The sequence below is a fragment of the Coffea arabica genome, chromosome 3e (assembly GCF_036785885.1).
Source record: "Coffea arabica cultivar ET-39 chromosome 3e, Coffea Arabica ET-39 HiFi, whole genome shotgun sequence".
Taxonomy (NCBI): Eukaryota; Viridiplantae; Streptophyta; class Magnoliopsida; order Gentianales; family Rubiaceae; genus Coffea; species Coffea arabica.
In genome coordinates this window covers 7,323,713-7,339,323 of record NC_092315.1, presented here as the reverse complement: position 1 = coordinate 7,339,323, position 15,611 = coordinate 7,323,713, and the positions used below count along the sequence as shown (strand labels likewise).

The 15,611-nt window shown below is 35.8% G+C and overlaps 2 protein-coding genes across 2 annotated transcripts; one reads left to right on the top strand and one right to left on the bottom strand.

Annotated features, from left to right (window-relative positions):
* Positions 1-476: 476 nt before the first annotated feature.
* On the top strand, positions 477-2,155 carry LOC140038944 (ethylene-responsive transcription factor ERF062-like). Its single transcript, XM_072084620.1, has one exon. The coding sequence runs from the start codon at positions 770-772 to the stop codon at positions 2,048-2,050; it is 1,281 nt and encodes a 426-aa protein (XP_071940721.1). The 5' UTR covers positions 477-769; the 3' UTR covers positions 2,051-2,155.
* A 3,427-nt stretch (positions 2,156-5,582) lies between these two features.
* Positions 5,583-14,025, bottom strand: LOC140038943 (high mobility group B protein 15-like). Its single transcript, XM_072084619.1, has 7 exons — positions 13,813-14,025; positions 11,839-12,068; positions 9,661-9,739; positions 8,080-8,233; positions 7,852-7,986; positions 6,627-7,045; positions 5,583-6,544 (listed from the first exon to the last, which is right to left on the bottom strand). Exons 2-7 carry the CDS (start codon positions 12,051-12,053, stop codon positions 5,879-5,881), a joined length of 1,668 nt encoding a protein of 555 aa, XP_071940720.1. The 5' UTR covers positions 12,054-12,068; positions 13,813-14,025; the 3' UTR covers positions 5,583-5,878.
* Between the last annotated feature and the right edge of the window lie 1,586 nt (positions 14,026-15,611).

Genomic DNA, 15,611 nt, shown 5'->3' with positions numbered 1-15,611 from the left:
TGAGGCCTTTTCCTAGATAATGATGATGTTGACGATAAGGTTTTCAATTCAACTTATGGTAACTCCATTACTATGTAGTTTTCCTTGAAAATACTTGTAAATTTGGAGTCAATCATTTGATGAGGCCAATAGTGGTTAAGCACATACAAGTCATAATGCAGAAATTAGAAACAATTAAGGGTGTCACACTGAACATACGTTAATCTAACAGTAATCAATTATATGATTATAAATAACAAGTCAATACCATTTTACTCTCATAAGAGAGTAAAAGGGATTATGTATCTTGCGATGTTGAATTATCACATCATAAGTAATAAATAAAGGTATCAATGAATAATGCCAATAAAATAAAGTTAAGGGTCTAATGTTCTTGCGGTCACCATCAAGAAGAATATGCATCCATCTTGCAGGTAATCTTGAAAGACAGGCATGACTAGAAAACATTAATTGTCATGCTTTGATTGGTTCCTAAACAGAATATTGGAAATGGGAAGCACGAATTTGGTAGTATTTGAGGGCAAGAAGCTTTTCCTCTTTAGAAACAGATCCCAACTGGAAGAGAACCTGGTAGCATTGACACAAAAGCAGGTTCTGCAATATTTTAATATGGCCTGAAAGATACCTGTGATGACATAAAATGACCTAGCGCAAGGCCTAATATATATACCTGGCTTCTGCCAACAGCATTAGTTTCATTTCTAGTTCTCAGTTTTCCTCAATACACCTTTTTCTTGCAGAATCAGTTTTCCTAAATTGAAAACCCTTCATGCAGAAGGAATTGCCAGCTCTTTTTACGGTAACGCCTGAAGGATCACGTTTTCTCATGGATCCTAATTGTATTTCAGGTGGCCTGAATGAGAGTTTTTGCATCGACTCCGGTGGCGGATGTAATGCAAAATCATCATCAGCTTCACTGGACAGATTGATTTCGAGTCCTGAGTCCAGTTCTTCAATAGAAGAGGCTTCTGCTTCCAACATGAACAGTATTAAATTCTCAGAATTTTCCGAGCAAAAAGACATGCTCAAGGGTTATGATGCACATTCATTGCTCTCTGGATCAGCAACATTTGACAACTTCAGTGGATCTTCTTCTGCTCAAAATACAGGAAGCCACATTCCGTTGAATTTCCTTGAATCCTTCCCTGCAATAAATGAAGCTCAATTACGTGAACCATGTCCCTCACCTCCTTCAAAGTTCCCAAACTTAGGTTTGTTTTTGCAAGAACCATCATTAATGGATGTATCCAGAAAAGCGACAGAATCTCTTGGAAAGAGCCAGAAGCGTGAGCCGATGCAGCTATGTTCTCAAAACCCTTTATTCCCCATCTCTGAAATGGGGAAAAGCCAGCTTCTGCCATGGCTGAAAATCAGTCAGAATATCACAAATAACTCCTCCAAAGGCTTTAGTGACTACTGGCTCAGTACCACCAAAACAACACCGATGAAATTCACGGGCAGAAGAATCCAAAATGGCAATCAGAAGACTTCTTTATCATCAATATCATCTCCAGGAAAGCTTTTCAGAGGAGTGAGGCAAAGGCACTGGGGAAAATGGGTTGCAGAAATAAGATTACCGCGAAACAGGACAAGGGTGTGGTTGGGAACATTTGATACAGCAGAAGAAGCTGCTTTTGCTTATGATACAGCTGCCTACATGTTGAGGGGCGATTATGCACATATGAACTTTCCGGACCTGAAACACCAATTTAAGGCTAATTCCATCAGCTGTAGTACTGCAGCCCTTCTGGAAGCCAAACTGCAAGCAATATCACAAGGCCTGCCTGCTACAAAGAAGTCTACCGAGTTACCAATATCTCAGCCGAAATCAGTCTTGCATGAGAACTCAAGATTCAAAAGCTTGAATATTCAAGTTCCTGCCATAAAGGAGTGGCCACTGGACTTGGGTTGCAAAATTGAATCTGGTGAGATGATTGATATCAAGAAGAGCCAAGAAAGTTTGGTAGATACTGAAGCTGTTCAATTAAGTAGAATGCCATCCCTGGATATGGATACAATCTGGGATGCACTTCTTGTGCCTGATTCATGACTTTTTTCCATAGTTGTGTATGTTTCAACCACGTCTGAATGTATTTAAACAGGCAGATTGTTTTGTTTCTTCTTTACTCAATACACAAGTTTAAATGTCTCACAATCTATTCTTCTCATAGATCTACGAGTTTCTTCTGTTTTTATCTCTGATGAACACCAGTGCTATTACTTACCTCTATTTTAATCTCTCTTTTACTTATCTTTCTTTTAATCTCTCTTCTTGTGAGGACCGGGGAGGGAGTGGTGGAGAAACTCATGTGCTACAGCACTTTTTGTGGTGGTAACTTTTCATTATTCTCAAACTCTATCAAGATTAATAGATCTTCAAGAATGTGGTCCCTTGGATAAAAGACAGACATTATAGGAATCTACGTCTATGTATGGGACAAAAATGCCAAGGCAGTTTCTGTAACTATTGCTGCTATTATTCCATCTGTTCTTCCATCCCATACCATGTGTCTTTTGAGTTATAATAAAATGGAGATATCATGGAATAATTTGCTTTCAATATCTCCTTATTTGCTTTGCCAATCAGCTGCAGTAAATCCATAGGCGTAATTGATTTCACAGAAATCCATGCTTATTTGTTGAATGCTTTTTTCTCTTGCTAGTGCAATACAATGGAAGGAGAGAGGCTACGCTCTAAAGTGGTCCTATATAAGGTACAGAAGCAATATCTGCTAGGACATGACATTGTAATGCATTTTACCCAACTTGCCAAAGTGGGCAGTACAGAAATTTTCCTACCAAAGAAAAGGAAAAACTTGTATGCCCAAGTATAATCTGTAGTCTTCAGAGAATTGCCCCAGGTGGGTAATCTTCTTTATTTGTTCCAGGACATCAACTTCAAAGAAATGGGGGCTTAATAGTCGAGTTGTTTCTTGTAATCTGCCACCATTCCCACTCCTTCCTGAGATATTCCCATGCATAATCATGCTACATGCTTCTAGTCCTGATAGCGTACGTGCCCAAATCCCATCAAACAGCTAACTTTAAAAGAGTGAAGTGCTTTCAGATGTTTAGAGAAACAAAATATGATGGTTACCCTAATGATATGTCTGAATTTACCATGCTGAAAATTCTAATCCAGAATTCAAGCAAAATAGGGTTGATTATACACATTTTAGACCTTCACAAGCTTCCACTTTGGAAGCACTTATTTCCCTGAGACCTGATTTTGTAGTAATTCACTGTTCCTATGTAGCAGAATTTGATCAATTTGGGTGATGAATATGTGTATCAACAAAGAAAATCTAAGGGCCTTGGCTTAATAAATAACTAGTCTCTTTTTTTTTTTTTCTGGTGCTTAATAACTTGATCTACAAAAAATATTCGTGCGTGGATAGACTTTGACATATATATTTGAAATGCTCTTTCACAAAAGCAGAAGTATTTGATGTGTGGGAATTAACTTGTGAGTGTGATTTAGTAACTCAATGACATACATGAATGCCTAAATGAATGGTACAGTTAATAAAATGAATTTGTCAAAATCTCATCCTGTGTTAAAATGAATACTCTTTTCTTTTGAAAATTTGACGCAAACTATTAAAGTAACTCTAATATTCTACTCTAGAGGATGGACATTTATTTTTAAAAATTTTATTTACAGAATTAGGATTGGTTACATTTTTTTTTTTTTTTGCTTCTTTGACTATAACAAAAACAACTTTTCTTTCTTTCTTTTTTTCTTTTTCTTTTCTTAGAGGGGACTTTTCTTTTAGAATAACTTTGATTAATTAATTATGGGGATGAAATTTGTGAGCTTAAATTTGTAAACAAAAGAACCGAAGCTAATTATTTTGTTCCAGAAAAGGGCATATAATTGGGTAAAATGTATCACTGTAGTTAGAGTTCATTTTTTCCATAAGACTTTTTTTTTTCTATTTTTTTTTTGTAAAGGGCTTTTCTGCTGTTTTGATTTTGATTAATTACATTAAAGGGAGCAAATTAGTGAGGATAAGTACGTAAAGAACAGCAAAGTTAATTATCTTTAATTTTTTTTTTCTAATTATCTAGGAACCAAATCTGCATTGAGTTCTGCATTGAGTCAGCGGCTTTCAATTTATAATCCCAGAAGTCCTTGTCGGGTTTTTGACCTTTATCTAATCTCCTCATTTGAACACTTCATCTACGCAAATACACCAAAACTATTGAAAATTTTCTAACAGATAATCAAGTATTGCTAGCTTGTCGTTGAGTATTAAAAATTGCTAAATTGTTAGGTCTCAGAGTTTTTGTAGGAAATTATATTGTAACAATATGATATATATATGTATAAGATAAAAAGATGATTGAAAAATGTAATCACGAAAAACGTAAATATTTTTTTTTTGAAAAACTACAATCCATACAAGGCCCTGCTCAAGAGATAATCAAGTATTTTTCTTTAGCAATCCATGCATGAATTCTTGAAGTCACGGTACTCTTCCTCATTACTTGACCTTCACGAAATTATATATATATATATGTATGTGTTTGTGTGTGTGTGTGAATATTCCCAAGTTTTATGTTTGATACCAGTAAAATTTTGCTTTAATGAGTTAATGGCGAAGTAATGCATTTTTCAGTGTCTTTCTGGGAAAATTCTTGCAAATATGTTCAATTAAGTCTAAGGACGCCGACTATTAAAATGCTAAATAAAACTGTTAAAACAATTCAGTACGTTTTAGTGTTGCATAAGCAGACATTTTCAAGCTTTTGACCTCACTGGCTTCTTAATTAATTATACTACTAGGAAAAAAAAAGAAAGATGGAAAAAAACTTAAGATTATAGGGATCTCCTTTTTACATTTCTTCGTAATGCAAAGAAAAAAAAATATTTCAATCAATGGAACATTAGAAAATTTCAGGTAAATTCTCTTAGGTAGAACCTCAAATATAAAGACAGACTTTTAATTTCCATCACCTCATTCTCTTAAGTCTTCATATTGGCACTAAGAATTTTGTCTGTTAAAGGAATTGAAAAAGACTAGGCTATCATCTTCAAACTTGCTAGCTAAAAAAAAAATTTCTCATCACTAAAAATGTTAAAATCTTCGGTTTTACCATAATTATGAATCAGGTCAGATTCTTATTTGTGGGATTAGATTCTTAGGATGGCATTTACCCCTTATTGAGTGTGGACCATTACTTGTTTTGTACGTAAAAGGAACTGTCTCTCTTGATTTGTTGTATAGCACCTCAAATGTAGGGAAGTTACTTATCCATACAATCTTTTACAATGATCAAAGTTTCAGGTTAAAGCCATGTCCATATTTCTCTTGAGATCTTCTTACTCGGACATTGCAGTTGTCATTGGTGATATGGCTTATTACAGTAGCATCAGAAGCTGAATTTAAATGGCCCTTATGGAAGTGCCTTTGGAATGTTATTTTTCATTTCTTCACCAACACTAAATTCTGTTCTTCTTTGAGTTGGTAAAGAAATTGACCTAAATATGAAAGGTGCCAGATTCAATATTTCCATATGCGATTGTACAAGAAAATGCAAGCCAATGATAACTAAGCTGAAGATGGAAGCATTGAATATGATAGAGGTCTAGAAAAGATATATAGCATTAAACATACCAAAAGATATACCAAGTAATTTCAAGTCCAGCCCAATGTGCATGTCCAAACTAAGACAGGTTGATGAACAGGGAGTCTTGCATTCTACTTTTTGCTAATAATTAGTTCTGGATTGAGAGAAGAATTTCCAGGATCAGATATGATGATGAAAATCTACAACACCTAGAACTACACTGCTCATCATTGGATAATGACTTGAATGATGTATGAGAAATCTATTGACTAGAAACTGATTTTCCAGCTTCCTTGCGTAGGACCTAGATCCCTGCATCAGGAGCGGGCATGCTCTCCTGCATTGAGACTGGAACTTCTTCACTAGTAGCTAATCCTGCTTTATCAATCTCTACAGCAATATCTCCACTGCACAACTTATGCTCTTCTGCATCAACGTCGGTCCTCTTCTGGATTTTAGTTCCTTCTTCATCAGCCATAATCTCCTCAGACGCCTTTCTTTGAGCACTTTCTGCTCTGCAGAGCACGTCCATTTCTGCACCCTTTTCCATGATTTGATGATGACCCTCAACATTTCTCTTTCCACTGTCACTACTTACGTCTTTCTCAGGAATATAAGGTGCATCCTCCATTTGAAAATTCTTGTCCAGGTCCATCAAGTTGAGATCTGGCCTAAGGTTCTGCTGTTGCATGACAACTGCATCAGTAATGGTCTGCCCTTTACTCAGCTGTAGGTTATTTTTGCCATTACTATTTGAAATTGTTGCTTTCTCACGCAAGTAAGGTGAGCATGCATCATTGGTTTGAAGTATCTGGTTCACGTCCAAAGCAGTACTCACATGTGGATCAAGGGACTGTTGTAGATTTGGAGTTGCACCACCTAAAGTCTGCCCTGTCCTAAGTCTTTCTCTATATCCTTCCATCTCTATTCTGTATCTTTCTTTGTCCCTGACAGCTTTTTCTTGATAGACCTGCACATCACATAATATTGGAGCTAATTGACAACATATAGAGAAGATTGCAACTAAGGAAGTAGGACAAGTTGATGCTTACAGCCTTTTCAGAGTCATTTAGTTTGTTCCATGAATCACCAATCATCTTACTGATCTCCCGATCTTTTCCTGGATAAAGTGGTTTTAGTCTGGCATGCTGCTCTGCAAAGAAAAAGTTATATCCACTTCTATTAGGCTTTGGATGGGCTGGATCCCTTTTCTTGATTTCAGATTTCTTCCTACGCCTGCGACGGGCTATCCCTAATGCTACCGACGGACTTTTAGTTTTACTGCCAGATGCCCTTTGGCATTGCTGAGTATTTTGATGTTGAAATTTCTGGTGAGCAGACTTAAAAGGAGCCTGATAAAGGACACCTTTCAGTTCCTCTGAGCCAATTTTCACAGTTATAAGATATCCACTTTCAAACTTTCCATCGATAACCCCATGCACTTCGGAACCCATTGATAGTGCTGGACATGCTGCAAGCACCAAGATTGGTCATTTTTATATGTTTTCTGCATCTATTGGAACAGCTATATCAGCAATAAAAAGTATTGACAATAAACTCAAACAAATACATGGAAGATTATCGCACAAGTAAGCCAAAGAAATCAGGACTCCAAAGTTTGGGTAGAAACGTGTACATCACATGTCTTCATCATGTAAGCACAGCATTTAAAGAAACCAAGGCTAACCTTCTCCACTTTTTCAAGACCAAAATTCAAAGTATCTCAATCTCTTAGCTGTCTATTCGGCTTTCACTTGAGATGACAAAATCATCATTCTCTAATTCTGGTGTGGAAACCAGAAGAATGTAGCCCTTGGCAGACCAAAATGTTTCTTTGACATATTAAACTTACAAAATCGTCAAAAACTACAAGTGTCTGAAAACATTTCTCATTGCAATAAAAAACTAGGGTATATTCTGTCCATTCATGAGTTACCCTATCATAACAAACAATGAGCGAGCACTTTACATATGCTTTCATTGAAAATGTTGGATGCGAAAGGGCATTGGTGCTTCCAAAAATATTAGCCATCCCCAAGGTTCCATATGCATCTAGATGTTGCTTGAATGGCGTTCAGATAATTATTATACAAGGTTGCTAGTTTCTAATACTTGAACGTGTATGCTACATTTGCTAGCTCATACAATATAGAGATTTAAGTATGACTGCCAAAAAAATGCTGCTGAAGATATACTGTTGTAGTTAGATCCATTAGCAATTATATCAGGGTAAGAAAACTAAAAATAAGACGAAGAGAAAAGGGAGCTAAACACAACCTTCAGGTAACAGCTTTGCAGATTCTACCACCCTTGCTTGTTGCATGCCTGCTTGGTTTACAAGTGATGACTGCGTGGTTTTAGTTAATTCACGCGGCAGAGGTGTAATTGGAGACGAAGAACTATGTGAAGCATCTGGAGGAAGATTGTCTAAATATATGTAAATTGTCCACACACATACATAAAAGTGGAGAGAATGATGGCAAAGTTTCAAGAATCAACACGCACCAGATGTCCAACCCTCAGCCTTAAAAAAGTAAATTTGTTCATAGTGTAGTAGCAGTGAAAAATAATACTTCCGAAGAACAAAAGAAGCATTAGTTGCTGAAGATGGAAAGCTGAAAACACCAATTACATCTTTCCACTTTCTCTCCTGGAGAATCTGTAAATTCAGTTGTTTAGACAAATGAAGTCATAGATGCAAACTCAAAAGGAAAAAGAGCAGGACAAGCTTAGCATTAAAATGTGTTGAAATTGTAACTCTTGTGCTTGACTGACCTCCAGTTCACAATTAACACAAGCACTTAAGGACCTGCAGCATGAAGATGCACAAAGATGCTAACGTGCATACAGACACAACAGTCACAAGATAGTAAAATAAGATAGCGTAAGTATCAGAATCTATACTCAGCAACACTCTGGCTAAGCAGAAAGCAAGAAAGAAAATCAAAACTACAATAAAGATTGCAATCAACATTCAACAGAAGTGTTCTTATCCACATCTTCTAGCTTCTGCATAAGCATCCTAAGTAACTCATAACATTTTTAGTCAAAAAAATTGATTTAATCATGATGCTCAAAGGTGTGCATTTGATGTTCAAAGCTGCAGTTCTAAAGTCAAAGGTTCTAAGATCAGACCTCTTTCTGCAGTATAAGGTGCATACTTGTTATTTCCAAATTACAAAAAAGAGATGTAACCACATCAAGAAGGAACATAAATTAACAAGAATGCCCACTTAGCAGCCCAGTCATGGCCATATAATTCCAAAGCTTCATCCAGAAAAGAGTATGTCATTGATTTTTCAAATCTTCAGGTACAAAGACTGATCAACTTGGCTACATAATTGCCTGTAATTGAAGAGCAAATCAAATGCATATACAAGGGGGACATGGGCACCAATAACATACCCTCCATGGTCCCACCAATTACGAGAAACTTCACAGTGTGTCTCCAAGTACTAATCTAAAAAGTGTAGTTGATTCTGAAAAGGAAGTTTCAAGGACACACAAGCAGAGAAAAAAAATTCCTGAAGGACGGAATTTTCAAACAAAACTCTGGCTACTGAGATTTCAAAAACGTGATTTTGATAGATTTAACTTTATCAGAAGATTTGTAAAACCTCAGCTTTAAGAAAAACAAAATGGGCCTTGCAAAGCAGAAACTGAAACCAAAGAAAGAACAGAATCCCAATAAGACACCAAAAAGAAAAAGCTAAATCTCAGTTGAATAACATCAAAAGCAATGTCACCACAATTGAAGGAAAATCTCATGGAGTCCATGGTGGCACATCAAGCCATTGTTAAAACTATAACTATGATACAATCATGGGCTGCTTTAGACCTCTCAAGAATATCTGTTCAAGTTGCTATCCAACCATGGTGATGTATAGAGCAAGGCTCAGAGTCAAGGTTAAACAGCTTCGAAAATACCCAATTTTCGCCAGTTCTGGCTCTCCCACTAGCCGGCCCCCCATCCATCTCCGACTAAAACCATAATCTTGAACTGAAGAATACAAAACTTTTGAGGACACAGAGGCCAAAAAAATTGTTCAAGTTAAAAGTCAAGTAAATGCAACTGTGCCCACTCACCTTAGCAATACCACCACGAGAAGTCACCTCAACAAAAAGTCGATGCAAATCTAAATCCCGACCTGCAACAGTAGGGATCCTGAAAGAATATTGTATTCAAAAGATTCAAATGCATAAAGTTAGGACAAAGATAAAAAAATGGAATGTAATTCCCCATCAAGAAAGAGCATTAATAAAGTTTCTAATGCATGGATGAAAGTCAGATCTCAAAACATCATTTTACAACACTAGTGGAACACTTGTTCTTGGCAACAGAAGTAGCTATTTATTTCAATTAAGAACTTCAGCAAGGAGATATATAAAAGCATAGCAGGGCCTTGCAGAAAACAAGCACCAGAACATCTAATCATCCACCTCCTACCAAAAGTTCTTCATTTGTATTTTATTCCACTGACCAACTGGCCTAAATATGTGTTCTACTACCTCAATCAGTAAACTGTTTGAAACTTTATCAACAGAATAGCAGGGACAAACGTTTTGCTCTATCTAGCCCACGCGAAGTTAACACCATGAAAAAATGCTGCAGAGATCTAAAAAACACCTTAGCTAGTAGGAAGAAGTTTCAATAGAAGTTATCCAAAACATATTGTCACATCTCAGATCTTTGTGAATAGCTAGTTCCTCCACAAAAAGTAAAAAATAGAGGCATGTCTGTGGCCAATAATTCTAATTAATTGAGAGAATAAATCCACAGCTGATTATCAAGTTTGATTGTTACTTACCTTATTCGATATAAGTTTTAGCGCTTATCCTTTTCTCCATTCCCAAAATTCTAAAATGCCATGTGTAGTTCACTAAATAAATATCTTTATGCTCAGTGTTGTACTAACAAATGCAATACTCAACCTTATGAATAAATAACTCACGTCATGTCTAATGATTGCAAAGGATGCAGGGCACCCACAAACAGAAGTTACATGAGCCTCCTATTCAATGGTAGTATTCTCAACTTCAGTGCTCTAGAAATGATAAATTCCATTTGACAAACTAGAGATCAATTAATGTATAGATTAATTTGAGCACGAAAAAGAAAGAGAAGTGAAGAAAAAGTACCACCGTTAAAAGATAATTTGGTCGATCAACTAGCGTCCAAGTTACACAGGTGGATACAGCAAAAGTACATTGACTTCAATATTCACGTGTAAGCCGTGAACGAAAAAGGAAAAGAGGCAGAAGAGACAATAAATAGCGAGAATTACCAATGCATGGAACCCAAAATTTTCTAAACTAAAATGCATAAGGGGCCAAAGTAATAATCTATGGACATACTCATAGTTAATATCTCCAATGAATTTAGAACTCCCAATTTACAATCAAAAGAGCATCTACAATGAACTTAACAACTACGGAGTATATGTGTTATGACAAACCAATTTGTCAGTACAGGTTTTACCCACTCAATTGTTTGATTCACTAAATAAAAAGATACCTCAATATTGCATAAAACAAGAAAACAAAAGGTACACCGTGATAAGCCATCAAAGCAGAAAAACTTGGAATGTGAGCACAGCAGCCATTTCTTGCATAAACTTTGGGACATTCGTATCATGAAATTGCAAATCAAATGAAGTCAAATGATAAGATATGAGGCATGAACAGAAGTTAACCTTTGAGATAATTTCCCTTTACTTGGGATGAAAGATCCTTTTAGGATGCTAAATGCGCACGTGCACACACACGCACGCACGAATGAGAGGTTTAATGCTCCAGTGATCACAATCTTATTTCCCCATTAGTATAGGACATTGATAATATCGTTTTAGAATGAAACATCAGTAAACGCCAATGAGCATTGTGTCAATACTAAAAACAAAATTGGAAGTACAAAGAATTCCATAAACTTCATAATCTAGAGCTGAGATAGACTTGTACTTCTTTGTATCTTGATCTTTTGTTGTTGATTCGTTAACTGCAATATACAGCCATAAAATCCCTAGACTAAACTCTCCATGAAGATGATTTATATTTTTGTACATAAATATTTTTTGTTTCACAAATGCTGATTGTTACGGTCCTCCAAGAAGGAGAAATAGTTCACGCAAAATTGCAGTCATAAACAACTCCACCCAAAAAAAAAAAAAAAAAAAAAAAACTTGGAAAGCTAGACAAGAGGGAAAAAGTCCAATAGCTAGACATGTAGGAAGCAGAAATTATAGGAAATTTAAATAGATGACTGACATGAACTTGGTTCCCATGGCAGCATGTAGCTTCTCCAAAGTCACCCAGAACAGTTGAGGAGAGGCAACAACTTCCTCATATGTAGCCATAGGAGGTGGATATGGATGGTAATCTGAAGGTCTTGCCTGTAAAGGCAATGTTCTTGAGGTAGTGGAGGATGAAGCCATTGCCTTCTTCCCACCACCAAAATCCACTAGGACTCCCTGTTCAACCATCTTACTCTTCTTACACTGCAATGCAGAGTATATGTATATGTTAAAGATTAAACAAAACAACAAAATAGGCGGAATCTGAAGTAGAAACGTGCGCCATGTAACCGGCAGCTGTGAAAACAGACAAAATCCCATCTCATGTTGCCAACCTAAGGAAAAGTAAAGACCAAAGACTACGTTTGAACAAACTGAAAGATGATAATACTGCCAAAATGCTGAATGAGAATAAGAATAGAGAAAACCAGGGACAAGAAATAGAATATGACAAAGGAACAAACAAGAAGACAAATCATGAAACTGAACAGAAAATCACCAAGAACAGGCATTGAAATGACAAGGAGATCACCAGCTCTAGAGTTTACAAACATGATAAAGAGCTGCAAAACAGCCAGCTCATCTAGTGAAGTAACTCAAGTGTAACAGATTGAATACTACAAGTACAGCAACAAGGCTGTCAAAACCATGAATTCTTAACACAGTAATGAATGTACTCAACAGAAATACCCTATGAAACGTCAGAAGGTCCAAAAGTCAGAAAAGCCAGAAAAAAGACGGACCCTTTCAGGCCATAAAGCACCCAGACATACAAAAAAAAAAGAAAAAGAAAAAGAAAAAAAAGATATAGTCCTCTTTCTCTCCTTACATATGAGACGGGCCATATTGGCTTACTCACAATGTAGATACATACTACTCAATCTTACCCCTTTTTAAGTTTTGTTTAAGCAACAGCAATGGTACTTTTTATCCTATGTAGCAACAGCCCCTCCTCACAATTAGTCAGAGTTCATATTTAGGAATATACAAAATTATAGTCCTAATTAATGCGATTGTTTTAGCCAAAAAGATATACTAGTTAATAAAGGAACTTTTTCAGAATCCAATTTCGGCTGATTATCTAATAGATAGTGATTATAATGCTTAATCTTTACATGTGTATAGATACTTGTATTAAAATCTTTTATTCATTAATCTGATGCAGTCAACTAAGCTTTCTGTAAGTAAACAGCTCCAAGCTAACAGTTAAATTAGCAGTTCTCGTTGAAGACAAAAATGTGATTTAGCATAGCAACAATGAGAAATGGTTAATAATCGAGTTAAGATTTATTATTTTCTTTTGAAAAGATTGTAGTACTACTTAAGATATCTTCCTTATGGATCTGCATTTATCACAAGAAAAACTTCCTCCAAAATGGTGCAATCAGAGTGCAGTATAGGTGCAATACAGTTGGCCCTATTCCTGCCTAGTCCCAATAAATACTCTGACTTAGACAAAAGTGCATACACTACATAGACACAGGATCAACAACAGGTCTAATCCAAGTTTACCAAGAATCTGCAATGAAATCTTTGGCTGACAATGTAAAGATTCGACACATAATTAATACAATGGAGAATGTAAATAACCATCAAAACTTGCATGCAGAAATGAATGAAAAAGTTAAAAGCTTTATTCTTTCTGGTCTGACACTGTACTAGAAGTATGATTCGTTGGGTATCTTTCCCATATCCAAAAGGGTCAAAATCCCAAAGAGCTATGAAAGACAAAAAAACCCGCCTTGAATTTTCAGTATCGCCATTGTCCTAACCAAGAATCTTTCAAATAACCAAATATTCTTAAAATGTGCTAAAAACCAATGTGCATAAAATACTTTAAAATATTGCTAAAACTAACACTAGACACTATCCTACGTGGCTATGTATGAACATTCTATTACTACCCCAGATGGAATTTTGATTAAAGAAAGTCGAAACATTAACTTACCTGACAAAAATGAAAGTGACATTTGGGAGAGTGATGTTGGAGTTACCCCAAAAAAAAAAAAAAACAGAGAATGAACTGTCTTGGAACTATCTTCTACTCTCTTTGCTTTTGCCTTTTTCTTTTCCCCTTTACTATTCCAATGGGTTGGTAATATTTTTTTTATGGATCTGTGATTGATAATACTAAAATAATCTGGGCTAGGATTTTTATAATAATCGGATGATGATACTGATTACTAATAACTGATGATAAATACTACTACAACAATTAACCTAAAGAAGAAACTGGCCACGTGAAATTATCGAAGTACCCTTAATCTTACGATGGGAATCTACAGTTGCTGAGGGTAGAGGCAGTCATTTAAGGATAGTAAATTCCGCAATAAATGGTAATATTAGTTGTTGGACTTGGCAGGTTGGCATAGTTGGTGGCTTGATACACGTGCCAAATATTAAGCTAAGTGCATTAACAATAAAGAATTAAGAATAATAGTTCATTAGATTAGGTTAGGCCTTGTTTTGACCACAAAATATGCACGTAATTTTTCGAAGCCATTTGGATGTAAGTAGGGATAGAGGTTAAAGAAGTGAAATCAAACCGAATACTACATGGTTTAACTTTATCTCTCTCTCTCTTTTTTCATATTAGACTGCAACAGTTAATCTAACCTACTCTTACTCTAGCTTACATTAGGGGTAGAGAGATCCAACGAATTCTAGAAAAATCGACGAGAACTGAACCATCATTGGATCAGACAGGTGCACTATACATCCGTATGAATTTAGAAGAAACTACATATAGTGGCACATTAATGAGAGGTAAAGTTTAAATCCTTGACCTTCCACCCAATCAAGATTTAAAGTCTTTGGTGGTGATTACCAGGCCAAAGGACCGTTGGTTGTTTTACTTATCTGTTGAATTTAACGAAATTGAACTTGCATATAAATTCGATTTGTTTATTTATTTGAGTGGAACAAGAATGAGTTTGTTTTGTTGGATTTATCTCCACTTTGCTTTATTGGATTTTTATTTACACGCCATTTGAGCATGTTAATATTCTTGCAAATACATGAGCATATTATTGAATGTTGATATTACCCTCCTTGACTTCTGCCCATATACCCACCAGGCCACCACTTACAAATAAAGGCCATTCGCAGCAATAGCATGAGAATCCAATCCACCATTTCATTCGTGGACTATCGGCTACTGATATTGTCATAGATACAATGTTAGTGTTGCTACAATGCTTTTTCCGTGTTATCCTTTCTCGTCGATTTTAATCTAGGACAAGCATGGTTGACTTGAAGGGTAATTTTGATAATTAACGGTAAAATTATTGTGGTATTAAAATTCAGTTTCCGCAACATTGTTTACCAAGACTAAACAATCTCAACACAGAGTCAGTCGGATTAGATAACGCTATATGATATAAGAAAATGCTGTAAAGAGACCAATGTACTTCACCAATCAGGTGTGGATCGGCCAATACAAGAATTTTCTCTATCAGAAAGTTAAGCGGTCTAATCGTGCCATTAATATGTGGAAGTGATAATTGGATTGATGGATAATTTGTAGCGTTAATTACAATTAATTTGCTTAAGGTATATCTCATTTCTCATTTTATCCTCTAACTTTTAAATTTTATCATTTAACCCTCTATAGGACAAAATTACCCTTTCACTATTTTTCTCTTCTTTTTTTTTTGGTGCACTGGAGGAACATTGACCCTTTACATTTGCTCTTCATTCTTTCTTTTATCTTCTATCCTTCCCAACAAAAAACTTCATCTCAACAAA

Bases quoted from the DNA above. Each gene is read 5' to 3' on its own strand.
- LOC140038944 (XM_072084620.1), top strand. From the start codon at position 770: ATGCAGAAGGAATTGCCAGCTCTTTTTACGGTAACGCCTGAAGGATCA.
- LOC140038943 (XM_072084619.1), bottom strand. From the start codon at position 12,053: ATGGTTGAACAGGGAGTCCTAGTGGATTTTGGTGGTGGGAAGAAGGCA. The intron at 8,234-9,660 runs GTGAGTGGGCAC...CTGAATTTACAG, and splicing joins CTCGTGGTGGTATTGCTAAG to ATTCTCCAGGAGAGAAAGTG. The intron at 7,046-7,851 runs GTTGTGTTTAGC...TGGTGCTTGCAG, and splicing joins TGCAAAGCTGTTACCTGAAG to CATGTCCAGCACTATCAATG.